Source organism: Myotis davidii, unplaced genomic scaffold (assembly GCF_000327345.1).
Source record: "Myotis davidii unplaced genomic scaffold, ASM32734v1 scaffold78, whole genome shotgun sequence".
Classification (NCBI taxonomy): domain Eukaryota; kingdom Metazoa; phylum Chordata; class Mammalia; order Chiroptera; family Vespertilionidae; genus Myotis; species Myotis davidii.
The window spans coordinates 4,636,366-4,649,464 of NW_006290305.1; the positions used below are offsets into that span (position 1 = coordinate 4,636,366).

At 36.3% G+C, this 13,099-nt stretch overlaps 1 protein-coding gene across 6 annotated transcripts in view; it reads right to left on the reverse strand.

Moving 5' to 3' along the window:
- ANKRD12 (ankyrin repeat domain 12) overlaps positions 1-13,099 on the reverse strand; it is an 84,695-nt gene that overhangs the window by 10,756 nt on the left and 60,840 nt on the right. For 5 of the 6 annotated variants that reach the window (XM_006763276.2, XM_006763275.2, XM_006763277.2 and 2 more), the window contains 2 exons: positions 6,814-11,510; positions 2,726-2,824 (listed from right to left, as the gene is read on the reverse strand). In XM_006763276.2, the coding sequence (XP_006763339.1) occupies positions 2,726-2,824; positions 6,814-11,510 (4,796 nt within the window). The remainder of the gene's footprint in view (positions 1-2,725; positions 2,825-6,813; positions 11,511-13,099) is intronic. The other variant, XM_015563597.1, reaches the window with a different exon arrangement.

Below are 13,099 nucleotides of genomic sequence, written 5' to 3' on the forward strand. Positions count from 1 at the left end.
GCTGCACGCACCTCTGCAAGAAAGCTGCCCTCATGGTCCTGTCCCAATGCCAGACAGTCCAGTTTCCTCCCGTATGAGTATGGGTCCCCAGAGACTCGCCCAGAACTGGAGTTCAGAGCAGTCAGGAGCTTGAGACTCCCTCCTGATTGAAAAAGACAATTGTGTCCTCAGTTGCCAGCCCTTTCCACGTGTGCCTCCGTACCTCTGTACTTTACTTTGCACCTCCTCTGAGTCTCAGTGTGCCTTTCTCTTTCCTTCTAGTTGTAGAATTTCCACTCAGCCAGCCTTCCTGTGGTTCTGGATGATGTCCATTTTTTCTTTTAATTGTAGTTTTGAAGTAGCTGTGTGAGGCGGCAATTTCAGGTGTTTACCTATGCTGCCATCTTGGTTTCTTGCTTTTATGAATTTGATCTATTCTGAACACTTTATATAAATGGAATCATGTAATGTGTGATCTTTTGTAACTGGCTTCTTTCATGTCACATGTTTTCAAGATTCATCTATGTCATACCATGTATTAATTAGTACATTGTTCCTTTTTATGGCTGAATAATATTCCATTGTATGAACATACCACATTTTATTCATCCATTTATCAGTTGTCGAACTTTTGGGTGGTTTCCGGCATTGGGCTATCATGAATAATGCTGCTATGAATATTTCATGCTTAAGTTTTTGTTTCAATGTATGTTTTTATTTCTCTTGGGTAAATAAGAGAACTGCTAGGTCACATAGTAATTCTATGTTTAACTTGTCGAGGAACTACCACACTGTCTTAAATAGCAGTTGTACCATTTTATATTCCCCCACCAATGTATGAAGGTTCCAATTTTTTCATATCCTTGCCAATACTCACTATCTGTCTTTTAAAATTACAGCCATTCTAGCCCTGTGCGGTGGTTAGAGTATCAGCTTGCATACCAAAGGATTGTGGGTCCAATTCCCAGTCAAGGGCACATACCTGGGTTGCAGATTTGATCCCTGCTTAGGGTGTATGACAGAGGTAACCAATTGATGTTTCTCTCTTTTATAGCTCTCTCTCTTCTCCCTCCCCTCCACTTTCTAAAAAAATCAAAGGAAAAAAATATCCTTGGTGAGGATTAAAAACAAAAACAAAACCCAACATAAAAATCACAAATATTTTCAATTCATATTACAGTTGTTGCAGATACTGCCCCCATATTTTTATACTCACTTCTTCTTTGAAATTCTATAGTTACTAGACCTGCGTCTTCATGACACATGACAGCAGCTTTCTGTGTAAATTGTGCAACACAGCGGCCAACTATCAAGCAATTCTGTAGCCAGTAGTTTATTCAGCCAACAAATGATAAAGCTGTTTGTCTTCATATTGGTCAGACATTTAAATTGCTTGGTAGTATTATGCAATTCTAAAGTGTGTGATGGTCAATACGAAGGAGAAAGAGTCATTTTCACTATCAAGATTCTGCAAGTTGCACAGTTCAAATGACAATTCTTAACTGTCTGTAAAAAGCATGGCTTCTGTAGTAGGTGCCTGATAGTTAAAACAACTATTGATATATGTGTTATATGATCTAACTTACTGCTCAATCACATGGGTCATGCATTGAAAATTCTGTATCAGTGCTTCCTTCTTTTATTTGTTCTCACCGTAATGCTATCAATTTATTAATTTTAAAACATTATTCTGAAAAAAACCCCCACAAAAACATTATTCTGAGAAAAGGTCTTATATTTACCAGATTGTTATAGGGGTCCATGGCACAAAAAAGATTAAGCTCTGCCCTCAGGAATTAATCATGTATGAATCAAAGACTTGTAGACAAGGTTTTGTTTGTATATAACTATGTTATATCACATTTGCAGAAGTCCCTGACCATCCCAAAAGATTAAGAAGGTGTTTTTTTATTTCAGAAAGGGAGGGTGTGTGTGAGAGAGAAATAGCAATGTGAAACAGACACATCAATTGGATACACCTCCCTAACCCCAGCTCAGTACTCTCCCCTTAACTGGGTTTGAACCTGTGACCTTTGGTGCATGGGACGATGCTCCAACAAATTGAACCACACCGACCAGGGCCTTTTATGCTTTTTATAAATAATTACATAGGTTTTCCCCCCTGTCATATCATGCCAAGACTAACCACTCGAAACTGAAATACTGAAGTAAGGATCAGTAAGCACAGCCTCTGTAAGTATTTTGCACTAAACTAACTGGTACCAAGCAACAGTTCTAAAATGTGGAAATCCAAATGTCCAACTAGGAATTCACTGTTATAGTTCTGCAAATTCAATAAGAAAATTAGCCTGGCTGGTGTGGCTCAGTGGTTGAGCAAACCAGGAAGTCACAGTTCAATTCCCATTCAGCGCACATGCCCGGGTTATGGGCTCAATCCCCAGTGTGGGGCTTGCAGGAGGCAGCCAATCAATGATTCTTTCTCATCATTGATGTTTCTCTCTCTCTCTCTCCCTCTCCAAAATCAGTAAAAGTATTTTTTTTAAAAGAGAAAATTATTAGAAATTTTTATAAATTAAAAATATACTGAACATAAATCATAACATGGGAGCAGCTACCCTAAAACAGGCTTACAAATTCTCCATCTAATCAGATATGCACAAGGTAACAAACCATATCTCAAAATGGACCTAAATAAGAAAAATTGACTAATAAAAAACTGTAGGCCATTGTAATATATTGTTAAAAGTTATTTCTTAGCATACATGTAAATGTAAACATCTCTTACCCTCTCAATGCTGTGTTGCAAACGTAGTTTCATCCTTACAACTTCCTGTTGCCGAAACAGCTCTTTGAGCGGATCTGATAGTGAAGGGGGTGGTGTAATCTAGTTTTAAAAATGTAATAGTTAAAAGTATTAGGTTTTATTTATAATAATGGGCTACACTTATAAAATTAAAACCTGTTAGTAGATAACTTAAAATGAAGATATAAATTCAGATGTTCTCTGAATTAAATAATATAGTAACAATTATACAATTACTTTTCAATTTCACCTGTTTGAAACCCTAAATATTCTTCCACTAGATACCTTAGAACAGAGGTCACCAAACTTTCAGACCACTGGTTGGCAACTGCTGCCTTAGAGAATCTATATTTCCTCCTCTCTCATCCCAGCTTATAATATTGTCAGCATTATTAGGACAAAGTGGGATACCTCAGTATAATTGGCACAGTATACTAACTTAGTTGACTCTTTTGACTTTTCTGAAGGTTAAGAGAAACAGATAGTGTGCTTCATGATGTACAACAGGAATTAAACAACACCATATATGAAAAGCTCTTGCCAAAGAATCAAACCTGGATCTAATCAAGACTCTATAATCAGTAAACAGTTTACAGGAATTATGGAAGACTGAAAAACCTGTTAAATATCATACAGATTCAATTAGTCGAATCAATATGGAAAATACAAGACATAAATTTGGGGGGCTGATCACTTTTTAATGAGCTGGCCTCTAATTGCAATGATATATTTGCTTGATTTCTGTGTCCTGTAAACTTTAAATTTGTAACAAGAAGAGTTAAGTGGAGTGTTTGGTGCTATTGTAGTTTGCAATCATGCAGGCCTCTTTCAAGCAACACATAGGAAAAGTATCTATTCCTTTGAGGCTGGAGTGTCAGAGAAAGCTTCTTTCAGAGGGTAATGCCTGAGCCTTAACCTAAAAGAAGAGTTAAGAGAAATGAGTTGTGGGGAAAAAGGAAAGAGAAAGAAAAGAGGGAGGTAATTCCCAGAAGAGAGGATGGTATAATCAAATGCATGAAACAAACAGTATGGAGCTTGGAGGCAATTATAAGCAGGCTTGAGTCCCAGGAACATAACAGGAAGGAAAGAATGATGGATATGAGGATAGAGAGATCAGCAGGGGCAAAGTAATAAAGATTGTAGTCTAGCTACAATTGTAACCAGCTTTTCTTAAAATATGTTCCTCTGAGCACTTCTGAGATAAGACAAGTTTGGTATTAGATATGATTTCTTTTTTTGTTAATCATTCCAAGGATATTTTTTTCCATTTATATTTTTGTTTTAGAGAGAGAGGAAGAGAGGAGTGTCCGGGAGAGAGAGAGAGAGAGAGGGAGAGAGAGAGAAACATCAATATGAAAGAAACACATCAATTGGTTGCCTCCTGCACACCCCCTGACCAGGGCTAGGGATCCAATCTGCAATTCAGGAATGTGCCCTTGACTGGGAATCGAACCCGCAACTCTTTGCTGTGTGGGCTGATGCTCTAACCACTGAGAAACACTACATATAGGGCTAGATATACTGATTTTAAGGATAGTGTGGGGCATTCAGCTGTCTAGAAGCAGCTAGAAATATGGTTATAGAAATCAGTAGTGTATTCATGGCTGAAGATAAACTCGGAACTATTCTACAAGAGATAGTGCCCTAGCCCTTAATAAAATTATCACTGAGAGGCACAGACAGACACCTAAACAGTTACCTACAATATTATAGGGGAAGTATAAGGAAGACACAAGCAATTCTGCCTTGACTAGATTTAATATAGGGTGACATCACAGCTTAAAACAAAGGCATGAAAGAGGCTTAACAAAGGGGACCTGAAGAGAGCAACATTTCAGGCAGGGAGAACAACACTGCCAAACTACCAAAACAAATGAACAAGAGATTTCCATAGAAGAGTTCAGACTGGCTGATGTAGTGGGTGAGTTTGGAAGTAGCAGTAAGAAAATGAAGCCAGATGGGTAGATTGGGGTCAGTATATGAAATGAATGGTTGTGCTATACTTAGATATGGATTTTAAGCTGTAGAAGATGGGAAGTCAGCTAATCACAGCTGAGATCTTTACATAAAAAAATAGCTTTCTATTTTTTTTTAAAGAAATATAAATTTAACAAAAGAAAATGCTCCAGCAGAAAGACATGAAGAGAAAAAAGTAGTAAAAAGTTCTGGCTGGTGTGGCTCCGTTGGTTGGAGAGTTGTCCCATACACTAGAAAGTAATGGGTTCAATTCCCAGTCAGGGCATATATCCAGATTGTGGGTTCAATCCCCAGTCAGGAAGAATGCAGGAGGCAACCAATCGATAGATGTTTCTTTTTCACATCAATGTTTCTCTCAAAAAAAAAAAAAGTGAAAAAATTCTTGTAATGTTCTAAATGACAGATAATGATGAGGGCCCTAAGCGAGGGCAGTGGTAGAAGAAGGTATAGATTCTGCAGAAAGTTCTAAGATAGAATGGTTAGAATTTGGTGACTGGTAGGTTTCTACTTTGGTATCATCACTAATGGATAAAGATGTGTTTTTGAGGGAGAGAGAAATCATTCCTTGTAGTCTATGTTAAGTATGAGGTCAGAGTGAATGCCATGGTGCATGGTTAAATCTTCCCCTTCTGCCTGCTTCAGCAATGAGACACTCATCCCCCAGCATCTAGGAGTGTTGGCTGACAGCTCTCATTGGAGTACCTCTATAAGAATTACTTTTCAGGGAAGTGAATTGGCCTGGCCAAGGTTATGTTTCTTCTCTGAGCGCAGGCTACGTATCAGGAAGGCCATCCCTGTAGAGCTCTTGTGGTTTCAGCTGAGGTCACTATTGCAACTGCATTTCAGTTTAATTTCTTGCTCTGCCCAATTTGGCTTCCCTCACACACTTATAGGTATTGTTCCTGATAGCACTAATAAGTCTCTCGCACACAATTCCATAGTTAGCTTATGTGCAAGTTAGCTTCCTATGACAGGTATATGAAAGTCATTTAGGTAAGGATGCCTGGAGGCACCTATATTTGATTCTGGAGGTCAACAAAAATGATATGTAGCTAGATAATAATTTTTTGGGACTAACTGGCACATGAAAAATTACTGAAACCATAGCAATATGTAAGACCACACTGGCAAAAAGCTGACAAAATAATTGATTCCTAGAGAACTCTGATGTTTAAAGGGTGGGTAGAGGAGACATTAAAAGAGAAAGGATTCATCAGTGGGGCAAGGGAATTAGAAAAGAGTGCCACCAAAAAACCAGGATGGGAGTGGGAGAGGGAGAATTTGATTTAAACCAAGATGGTCACAATGTCAATAATTGAAGTCAAGTAGAAAGAAAAAGAAAGAGGCCAATGGATCTGGCAGTTGCAAGCTCACCGGTGACCTCTGCCAATACCTAACAGTCAAGGGGGAACAGGAAGTGATGCAGAGGACACAGGAGGCACAGACTACTCTCCTAGAGTGCAGCAATAAAGGAAAGAGAGGGCGAGCTTGACAACCTGGCAGAGTTACCAAGGGTAACTTTTTCTCCCTTGGATGAAGGAGACTCAAATATGTTCGAAATGGGTGGATATAGGCCAATGTAGAAGGAAAATTGAAAAATATACTAGTGAGAAATATTGTAATAGACGAAGGTTCCAGAGAAGAGTGGACTGAATGGAATCAAAAGCACATATAAAGGAATTACCCTTTAAAGCAATAAAAACATATCTTTGGGACAGAAAGAAAAGCAGGTAATAGGAAACAAAATATTGTAGCTCAGTGTTGTTCACTAAGGCAGCCATTAACCACATATGGCTACTGACCACTTACTGAAATGTGGGCAGTTTAAATTGAGATGTACTGTAGATACACCAGCACACCAGATTTCAAATACTTAGTATAACAAAAAAAGAATATCGATGGTCTCAATGATAACTTGTCCATATTGATTATATTTTGAAATATGTATATAGCTGGTTAAATATTAAAATTAATTTACCAGTTTATTTTTACATTTTAAAATGAGGCTACCAGAAAATTTAAAACTCCATGTGACTTGCATTATTATTTCTATTGTACAGCATTGCAGATGTATATCAAGTAATCTTACTTACTGTGGGAATGCAAATCTTGCTTAAGGGATTTCCATCCAAGAGATATGATCCATTAAATGTCACATATTCATCATAATACTGAGGTGCTTGAGGAATAACACTACATAACAATTTGCGCTTTTCTTCAATTTTTTTTCTTATGTGCAAATACTCAAAATATGGATTTGCTCTCTCTGAACTGTATGGCTGAATCTCATCTAGCTTCAGAGAATCTACAATGGCTGCCAGAGACTGCTGAGTTTTCTCTTTTGCTTGTAGTAAAGAGGGACTCACTTGCACAGGCTGAGGCACACGTGACACTTTCCTTTTCCGTGGGTGGTGAACTTGAGGATCGTCTTCTTCAGTTAATCTTATTCTTCCTCTAGGAGATGAAGATTCACTGTCTTTTTCTGATAATATTGTACAACTAGCAAAAATCTGTTTGCTTTGATTTGCCACTGTATTTGCTTTGTTTCTAGTCATCCTCTGAGGAATTTGGTTTTCAGTTTTATCATCTTCAGCATTTTCTTCTAATTCTACTTTAATTAATTGCCCATATTTATGCATTTCTGGTTGAGCTGGTTGCTGTGAATGGTTTTCCAGACATGATAAAGTGCTTTGTTGTGATTCTTCCTCTTCGATGGAAAGCAAACACTTTTCACTTTCAAGACAAAGCTTTGGATTATCTTGTTCATTTAGGTTTCCTTTTGGCATTCCTGCATGAATTTCACATAAATCAGAATCACACTTTTCATTCAAATGAGTTAAAACCAAACTTTCCAGCTTGCTTTCTTTTTCGTGTGAAATAACCTGAATATCAGAAGTGCTATTTTCAACTTCATGGCTATTGGAAGACTTATATATATGTTTGCTAAATGCATAATGTATATTTAGCTGGGAAGAGGAATCACTTCCATTAAAGTCCTTCTCTAATGGTGAAGGCAAAGTATTAGCCTTCTCAAAATTTGGTGATACTTCTTGAATAGAGTTTTCAGAGTACACTGGAACAAAGTTATCTGTCTTTTGAACATCTGTTAGGGCAAAAGTATTCTCCGTATCTTTTGTAGATTCATTATCAGTATCTAAAACAGTACTGATAATCTGAACTGCATTTTTATGTTGTAAAATACCTGGATCTTGATTGGCAGCATATGACGAAGACGTATGTTTAGAAATTGATTCAGTATCTGAAAGTGATTGGCTGTGGAAAGAGCCTGGTTGCTGTGAAGGTAGAAGGGATGCTGCATCCTGAGCACAAGGGTTTACTGGCAGTTCAGTCTGGTGCAGGCATAAAAAGTCAGTATTCTGTTCTTTCAGTATTTTGTTTTCAGAATTACAAAAAACCTGAACAGAAGAATCTTGACTGGAAGTACTAGAATTTGGGCCGATGAAGTCACTGGTGCTTAATGAGTCCAATCTATCTACATGTATCTCCCATGATTTATTTTGGATCACACCAACTTGATTAGATGGCTCTAAATGAACAGGACTGTCCATTGAAGTGCCCACTGGAGCAGAACTCTTGATAACATTTATATCAGCTGAAATATATTTGCTGTTTATAGATCTAGTTGGAGAGGTGGCAAAACTGGAATGTATGTTTGATACATTTGAAAGTTCTCTTTCAGGCACATTTGAGGATACCTCAGATTTGGGAGAAGGGCAAATATCTCTTGGCACAGCTAAGCCACCTTGATTGCTTTCTTCTGATGTTGTTTGGAATTGTTTTGTATGTTCACAAATGACAGATGGCATGCTACATCTTCGAACTTCTACAGTTGCTCTCCCCTCATTTATAACAAGTTTAACATCTTCTACAGAAGATGATCGGAGATGGGATGTTGGAAGTCTGCTTGTATATGGTGGTTTAATCCGCTCTGGCAGTTCAGCTAGGCTATCGAAGTCCTTTTCATGAAGTGCAGGAGATTTGGCAATTGGCAGAAAAGGTGACTGGGAAAAGGACATTTGGGAATCTGAACCCTCTAACAAAAAGTCAGAGTCATATTCAACTGGAGGTCTTGGCGTGGTTACTGTAGTATGACAGGAGTCTTCTGAACTAGCAACAGAAATCATGGATACAGATCTGGAGCTGAGACCTGGCTTTTCATTCTCTGATCTAGGAGATCTGTTTAAACTATTATCTGAGACAAAAGATGACTTCCCTAAATTCATTATATTTTTGGTGTCAACAGATTGCGATCTGTTACTTACAGCATCTTTAGACTGTTTCTCCTTGGTATAAGGCTCAGTCAACTCTGAACTCTTTGACCTAGTAAGTGCTTTATTTTTGGACTCAGCTAGTGTATGCTTTGTTTTTTCTTTATCTTTTACTTTAAGTTCTAAACAGTTACGATTTCTCAACCGTTCCTTTTCTTTTTGCTTTATTTTTTCCTTATGTTTTTTGTGCCACTGCTCTATTTCTAGGTCTTTAAGACTTAGCATTCGTTCAAAACTTGTCTGCATTAAATCATCATTCACCAACCTCTTTTCTTTAGGTCGAGTATCTTTTGATGCTGGTGATAACTTAGGTTTGGGCTTATCTGCTTCAGATTTTAGTTTGAATAAACTATTCAGTTGAATTTTATCCTTATGTTTATCTCTTTCTTTGTATCTGTCTATGTCTTTATCTTTTTTATCTTTTTCCTTTCCATCAGTTTTGAAAGGTTCATCTTTTGTTTTTTCCTTAAGGGATGTTTTTTCCTGTTGTGCTTTACTACTGTCTGCTATACTTGACCTCTTCTCTTCCTGAAAGTGTTTGGAATTACTTATATTTACACTTTCTTTATCTCTAGATTTTTCCTTTTTATCTACCTCTCTGTCTTTATTTTTGCTTTTTTCTGATTTGGTGTAGTCACTATTATCTGACTGCTTGCTTTTCTTCTCCATCATGTGCTTTTCTTTGCTTTCTGCTAGGTGCCTCTCTTTTTCAGGTTTGTCTTTGTCATGTCTTCTGTCTGTTTTTTCTCTACTTTTTTCTTTGTCATCAGGTTTTTTAATAGTAATATTTTTTATCTTCTCGCCTTCTTTATGACATTTCTCTGTATGATGTGAATATAGTTTGTCTCTGTCTTTTATTCTGTCAACACATTCACTAAGATCTAATTTGTCTTTGTCTGACTTATGCTCATGTTTTATTTTCTTCTCTTTTTCAGAATTTCTTCTTTCAGCTTTCTCAATGTCCTTTTCTTTACTTTGAAATCGTTTGTCAGATTTTTCCTTACTTTCTTTTATGTGCTTTTCTTGTTTTTCAATTTCTATTTCCTTTTCCATTGAATGTAACCCTATAGATTCCTCACTGGCACTTATACCTAAAGAACTAAATTCTGTTTCTTTACCTATAGGTATATTCTCTCTTTCTTCTTTTAAATCTTTTATTTTTTCCTCCTTACATGATTTTTCACTTTCCTTTTTAATCTTTTCTCGTTCTTCTTTAAAGTTCCTCTCTTTTGAGACATGCTTTTCCTTGGTTGATTTATCATCTTTTATATTTTTTTCCAATTTTGATTTTTTTTCTGTTAGGGGGTCATGTTCTATACTCAAAAATATATCTTCAGTTTCATCACTTTTAAAAAAATTCTCTTTCCAAAATTCTCTATCAAATTCAACACTCCGCTGTAGCTCTTTAACCCCATCCCTGTTTTTGTATTTTTCTTTTTCACCTTCAATTTCCTTTTTATGTTTTTCTTTTTCCCTCTCTTTATGTTTCAATTTATGCTTTTTTAATGTTTTACCTTCTTTGTCCATTTTTTTCAGTGTACAATCTGAGTTTTCAAATGTTGAACTATGGTCTTCATCCTTTACTTTAGCATTTGACTTTTCACCAAATTCTAAGTGGAAATCTTTCTGATGTTTGTTTTTTTCCTTATGCTTACAAGATTTTACACTTGAACTTTCTGGCAAGAATTCTGATTCTGTATTATCATATCGAACAAGATCAGGCTGTAATGACATTTCAGAACTTCCTGGTGATAAACATGTTTTAGTGTGTTCTTGTTTTAGTGGTGTTGACTGCTTTTCACTTAGTCCACAAGAATGTTTGGGAGATTTACCACTGGAAATATGAAATAAATGTAATGAAGTATCATCTTTAGGGCTAAAAGATTTCCGAAAATTCCCCTCCTCTCTTGTCTTTTCTGAACAATCTACTGTAGCAATTGTCAAATTTGTTACTCTGGTATTTTCTTTCCCCTCTTTTTCTTGCTTCAACTCTTGGTTCTCTTTATTTTTGTTCTGGTTCTTTAATTTTCTTTTAACTTTACCTTTCTGTTTGTGCTCATTTGAAACTCCATATTCCTTTTTGGTCTGTGTGTCGGAATTTGATGTTTCAGGTATAGAGCATGGAGTAGAAACCTTTTTGTTCTGTAGAATTTCTTCATCTGAACTTTCAGAACTTGAATACAAAACCCTAGATGGCTTTTGTTTTTTATTTTTAAATGATTTAGGGTAGAAAGCTTTATCCTGTTTTGCAAATAAGCTATTCTTTTCTATTTCAGATTCATTCTCTTTTCGGAGCTCTTTCCTAAGAATATGCCTATCATCAATCATTTTATTTATTTCTTCATCATCATCATCTTTGAACTCATACTCATCAAGGGCAGTTGAAAGAGGTGCTTTGGGAATTATCTGTTTACTTTCACAGATGATAGAGTCTTTCTCTGTCTCAGAGTCAATATTTTCATCAACACTGGAAGGATTTACAGACTGAGCCTCTTCAGAATCTAGAATAAGAAAAAAAAATCTATTGTTGGTTGAAAGACAAATGTCAGAAAAATAAGACCAAGAAAAACAGCATATACAATAAACATTTCAAACAATTCAGAAAAAAATTTCAGAATTACATGTGAATAATGCAATAAAAACATGTAAGAACTCTGCTACAGTGTCATGGAAAAGCTTTATAGAGAATCTACTTCAGGATAGGATTCCTTAATACATCTAAAAGCACATGATATACTGAATTTACAATACATGTCAGAAATATGTAATATAAAGCAGGGGACTGGGTTTCAGGGGAAATATTGACTACTAATGTTATATAAAATTTTTACATATATGTACTGTTTTTCTGGAAAGGATATTTACCTTAATATTCTTTGATGCAAAGAAAGATTAAAAACCACTGATTTAAAGGGTTTAATTATGTAAATATCACAGATTGTTTTATGTTTCAGAATTTTTATTAATAAAGGTATCAAGTGGTTCCCACAAAGGACAGTAACTTAAGTAAAAGTAGATCATTTTGACTATACAAGAAATGACTATCTAGTTTTAAAAAATTAGAAAAATTAAAAGAACTATATCCCCATAATCAAGAGTATGACAAATAAATACACAATCCGAAAAGGCTACTCTATTTCTTAATTTTCTTATCTATAGTAATCTTGATAATAATAATATATATGTACAATAAAGGAAATAACAGGCTCAACTCCTGTTTTTAAATATATATTTATATTAAGTGCGTGAAAAGTTAATTGCATCCAAACTTTTGCATTAATATAGCCAAAGCACTGCTAGATTCTACTTCATAGCATAGTTTTTGTTAATCCTTACCCAAGGGTATTTTTCCCATTAAGTTTTAGAGAGAGTGGAAGGGAAGGAGGGCGAGGAGGAAGGGGAAAGAAAGAGAGGAAGGAAAGAAAGGAGGGATGGAGAAAGGGAGTGAAAAACAGAGAGAGAGAGAGAGAGAGAGAGAGAGAGAGAGAGAGAGAGAGAGAAAGGGAGAGAAACAGGTGAATTGGTTGCCTCCAGCACATGCCCTGACTGGGGCCAGTAATTGAACCTGCAACCCAGATACATGCCCTTGACTTGGAATCAAACCCTCAACCCTTCCTTGTGTGGGCTGATGCTCTAACCACTGAATCACATCAGCCAGGGCAAGCACCTTTTCTTAGCTGAAATGTATTTTGTATACATGGGCCTCTAACTGAAAACAAAACCCAGGTCTCTAACTAAAAAAAAGAAAACTGAGGCCTCTGACCAAGGGAAGGGAATACAAAAAATCATTCCAAATATGATAAAACTTCATTTGCTAAGTATTTAATTAAAAAATTTAAAAATTTATTGTAATATATTGTTTCTTCTAAAGTGATCTAGCTCTCAAATATTTGCTTCACATGAAAATTTAAATTCCATGCTGGAGAGGATGTGGAGAAAAAGGAACACTTGTGCACTGCTGGTGGGAATGCAGACTGGTGCAGCCACTATGGAAGACAGTATGGAGTTTCCTCAAAAAGCTACAAATGGAACTCCCTTTTGACCCTGTGATCCCACTTCTAGGAATATATCCCAAGAAACCAGAAACACC